At 49.2% G+C, this 5121-nt stretch overlaps 1 protein-coding gene and 1 pseudogene across 1 annotated transcript in view; both read left to right on the forward strand.

Moving 5' to 3' along the window:
* The window catches only part of LOC111412922, a 6854-nt gene extending 3239 nt beyond the window's left edge, over positions 1-3615 (forward strand). Inside the window, exon 5 of the mRNA XM_023043788.1 lies at positions 70-3615. Within this exon, the coding sequence (XP_022899556.1) occupies positions 70-3615 (3546 nt within the window). The remainder of the gene's footprint in view (positions 1-69) is intronic.
* LOC111411680 overlaps positions 1-5121 on the forward strand; it is a 17589-nt pseudogene that overhangs the window by 3271 nt on the left and 9197 nt on the right.

A 5121-nucleotide genomic window follows, 5' to 3' on the forward strand; every position in this document is an offset into this window, starting at 1 on the left:
GGGAGTGCGGCAAATGTCCTCACCTGGGATGCCTTCTTGGGTCTAAAAATCCCTCAAGAAAGGTTGAAGGTGGTGACTACCCCCCTACAAGGCTTTGGAGGGGCAACAGTGATACCGGAAGGGACTGTAGAGCTTTCAGTCACTCTTGGGACATACCCAGCGACAGTGGTGATCGTGACTAATTTCTTGATTGTCAAGACCCCCATGGCTTACAACGCTATCTACGGCCGACCATTGCTAAATGCAGCTGGCGCGGTCCCATCGACATACCATCAAATTATGAAGTTCCCAACCAGCAGGGGGATCGAGAGCGTGCGAGGAGATCAGCATGCATCAAGAAAGTGCTATGTGGACAGTATACAAGCCAAAAGCCCACCATCAGTTATGATGCTGGATGTAGAACTCCCGAGGGAGCGGATCGAGCCACTTGATATGATTGAAAAAATCTTTATTGACGAAGGAAAGGAGTTTCTTGTTGGAATAGGTCTGGGATCCGAAGAGAAGGAAAAATTGGCGAAGTGTCTAGCCGAAAATTTGGATGTCTTCGCTTGGAACCCAAATGATATCCCGGGGATTAGCTCAACTGTTGCGCAACACCGCCTCGGTGTCCAGACAGGGGCTAAGCCAGTGAAGCAGAAAAAGAGAAACCTTGCCCCTGAGAGGCAGGCTGCGGCCAAAGCAGAGGTGGAAAAATTGCTACAGGCGGGCTTCATCCGAGAGGTCCAATACCCCGAGTGGTTGGCAAATGTTGTACTTGTGAAGAAGTCAAATGGAAAATGGCGCATGTGTGTAGACTATACTGGGTTGAACAAGGTATACCCAAAAGACTCATACCCACTCCCCAGAATAGATCAACTGGTGGACGCAACGTCGGGTCATGAAAGGCTCAGCTTTCTAGATGCGTTTTCGGGGTATCATCAAATTTCAATGGCCGAGGCCGATCAAGAGAAGACGTCATTTATCACGGATTTCGGCACGTATTGTTATACAGCCATGCCATTTGGCTTGAAAAACGCAGGAGCGACGTATCAGAGGATGGTGAACAAAGTCTTTCGTGGGCTAATCGGGGATGTCGTAGAAGTCTATGTTGACGATATGGTGGTCAAGAGTGCCAGAGCCAATGACCATGTGGCCTGTTTACAAAAAGTGTTTGACGTTGCCCGACAAAGCAGATTAAGGTTCAATCCAGAGAAGTGTGTTTTTGGTACCGCAGGTGGAAAATTTCTAGGTTTCATGATCACGCAAAGGGGCATCGAAGTGAACCCGGACAAAATTCGGGCAATCCTAGAAATGAAAAGCCCCACCAGCAGGAAGGAGGTTCAGAGGCTGACGGGGCGGGTAGCAGCCTTAAATCGTTTCATGAGCCGGGCGGCGGACAAATGCTACCACTTCTTCAAAGCCATAGGGGGCTCTTCCAATTTTGAGTGGACCCAGGAATGCGAAGAGTCTCTTAGGAACTTGAAGCAGTCATTACAAGAGCCCCCGATCTTGACCAGCCCATCTCCTGGGGACGTGTTGTGTCTCTACTTGGCAGTATCACCAAAGGCAGTCAGTGCGGTCCTGGTGAAAGAGTTCTCAAAGGCGCAGAAACCAGTCTACTACGTGAGCCAAGTATTGAGGGGTGCAGAAATAAGATACAGCCTGACTGAACAGCTGGTGTTTGCATTAATTGTCGCGGTCAGGAAATTGAGGCCTTATTTTCAGTCTCACACGGTGCAAGTAATGACTGACCAACCTATCAAGCAGATTCTGCATCTGCCCGAGACCTTTGGGAGGCTGTTAAAATGGGCCATCGAGTTAAGCGAGTTTGATATCGAATTCAGGCCAAGGACAGCTATTAAGGCACAGGCTTTAGCAGACTTCATCGTTGAGCTCACCACCCCGCCCGAGCTCCCACCAGGGGAGCAGGCAGATTGGAAAATTTTTGTCGATGGATCTTCAAATGACGAAGGATCCGGGGCGGGGATCATAATGATAGGTCCGAATGAAGAAGAGTTGGAATACTCACTGCACTTTGAATTCCCAGCAACAAATAACGAGGCCGAGTACGAAGCGGTGATCACGGGTTTGGGATTGGCAGCCAGACTCGGGGTCACCTCAGTGGAAGTTTGCAGTGACTCTCAGTTGATAATCGGGCAAGTGACGGGGGAATTCGAAGCAAAGGACGGAAAGATGGCTGCATATTTAATGGAGGTCAAAAACTTGCAGAGGGGGTTCACCAAGTTTAAGATAACTAAGATCCCTCGAAAGGACAATGAGCGAGCGGACGCGCTGGCTAAGCTCGCATCAGCCAACCCCAGACAACTGCCTCGCACAGCCAGTGTGCAAATTCTACGACAACCTAGCATCCAACATGTAATCGATGTTATGAATGTAGAAAATGAGGAAAGTTGGATAGACCCGCTGTTTGAGTATCTCACGAAGAATAAATTGCCGGAGGATGCTCTCACGGCCAGAAAGCTAAAAGTTCGTGCAGCCTCGTTTGCCATCATTGATGGGCAACTCTACAAGCGAGGCTTCACAATGCCATATTTGAAGTGTTTGCGACCGACAGAAGCACAGGAGGTGCTAGTCGAAGTACATGCGGGGATTTGTGGCAACCACCAAGGGGCGACTACCCTTGCGTTCAAAACGTTTCGACAAGGATATTATTGGCCCAGTATTAAGGAAGATGCTAGAGAGTTGGTGAGGAAATGCGATGCATGCCAACGCCATGGAAATCTGATCCACATTCCGGCCGAGCAACAGACGGCAGTTTTCGGGGTGTGTCCCTTCTTCCAATGGGGGATGGACATCTTGGGACCTTTGCCCATGTCAAAAGGACAGAGGAAGTTCTTGTTAGTTGCCGTCGACTACTTTACTAAGTGGGTGGAAGCTGAGCCTTTGGCCACCATCACGACTGCAAAGATACAGGGATTCGTCTGGAAAAATATCATATGCAGGTTTGGTATACCTCGGGTAATCATTACAGATAATGGAAAACAATTCGATAATCACAGTTTCAGAGCCTTCTGCACCAGCTACCGCATCGATCACGGGCTGACTTCAGTTGCTCACCCGCAGGCAAATGGGCAAGCGGAAGTGACCAACCGAACCATACTGTGGGATTTGAAGACAAGATTAGAAAAAGAAAAAGGACTTTGGGCTGAGGAGTTGCCCAATGTACTGTGGGCATATCACACTACCCCCCGAGAGTCGATCGGGGAGACGCCATTCAAACTGGCCTTTGGGATGGAAGCCGTGGTTCCGGTTGAGATCTTAAGCGAGACAGGAAGGATGAAAGTCAAGCAACCCGATGACGCAGCTACTAGGGGAGAGCTCGACCTCCTCGAAGGGGTAAGGGACAAGGCGGCGATAAGAATGATGGCTTATAAACGAAGAGCCGCTGAGTACTTCAACCGGAGAGTGAAGCCAAGGGTCTTCCAGCCAGGAGATCTCGTTCTAAGAGATGCAGCAGCGGCACGACACCCCCCACCGAAGCTTGGTCCAAACTGGGAAGGCCCGTACGAAGTGATTCGCAGGCTGGGAAAGGGAGCTTACAGCTTGAAAGATATAAAAGGAAGGCCGCTAGGTAGACCATGGAATGCAGAACACCTCAAAAAGTATTACCAGTAGAACTCAAAATGTACTCGCCGGCTGCGCTTTTGTAAATATAGTAGATTAGGTTGCATTGCTTATTTTCTCTATGTAATGCCTCACAAAGGCACCCTTAGTTGTAACAATTTATCTTATTCAATGAAAGACCTTGGCGGTGACGGATGATGAGGGCGCTACGGAAGGGCCAGCCTAGCTGGGACGTCCCGGTGCGCCTACTGAGCTCACAAGACCAGGAATTTTTTATGCCAACCGGCAACTTTGAACTCCACGCTCACCCCCTATGGTCGACACAGCCTACGCGGCTAGGTGGAGAGCCTTGGAAAGTCAAAAAATTGGCTAAGGCCCTTAACCACCAAATCACCCCCTGCGGTCGACATAGCCCACGCGGCTAGGTGGAGAGCATTGGAAAGTCAAAAAATTGGCTAAGGCCCTTAACCACCAAATCACCCTCTGCGGTCGACATAGCCTACGCGGCTAGGTGGAGAGCCTTGAAAAGTCAAAAAATTGGCTAAGGCCCTTAACCACCAAATCACCCTCTGCGGTCGACATAGCCCACGCGGCTAGGTAGAGAACCATGGAAAGTCAAAAAATTGGCTAAGGCCCTTAACTACCAAATCACCCCCTGTGGTCGACATAGCCCACGTGGCTAGGTGGAGAGCCTTGGAAAGTCAAAAAATTGGCTAAGGCCCTTAACTACCAAATCACCCCCTGCAGTCGACATAGCCTGCGCGGCTAGGTGGAGAGCCTTGAAAAGTCAAAAAATTGGCCAAGGCCCTTAACCACCAAATCACCCCCTGCGGTCGACATAACCTACGCGGTTAGGTGGAGAGTCTTGGAAAGTCAAAAAATTGGCTAAGGCTCTTAACCACCAAATCACTCCCTGCAGTCGACATAGCCTACGCGGCTAGGTAGAGAGCCTTGAAAAGTCAAAAAATTGGCTAAAGCCCTTAACCACCAAATCACCCCCTGCAGTCGACATAGCATACGCGACTAGATGGAGAGCCTTGGAAAATATATACATATATATATGAACACTCCCCCGCACCATCAAGCAATAAAAAGAAAAATAACATGAGAGACGACATTTTAAAAGAACCACGCATCCAGTGCCAATAATATCAAATGAAAGATGTGTTTATACATTCGAAGAATTCTTGCCCACATCCCGAGCAAGTAGGAGATAACAAGGCTAAGCAAAAGTAAACACTAAAAAGGAAAAACTAGCAAGGAAAACAACAACTAAGTAATGCTTCAGCTCGAAGGGGAGACATCCCCACTACCCCCTTGTGATGAACGACCAAGTGATCTGGATGACTGAGCTACGCTCTCCTTCCCCTTGCGCTGTACGAGAAATCTATCCAAGCCGGAGGGGTCTATAGAAGGATGTTCGGCTGTAATCCACTCCTTGGAGAGCTTAATTGATGCAGACATCGCCTTCCCACCGTATGAGTTCAAAGCCTTAGCATAATCGGACGATGTCTTATACTGATCCACAGCCGCCTTGAGATCTCCAGCGTACTCACC

The sequence above is a fragment of the Olea europaea genome, chromosome 16 (assembly GCF_002742605.1).
Source record: "Olea europaea var. sylvestris chromosome 16, O_europaea_v1, whole genome shotgun sequence".
Lineage (NCBI taxonomy): Eukaryota > Viridiplantae > Streptophyta > Magnoliopsida > Lamiales > Oleaceae > Olea > Olea europaea.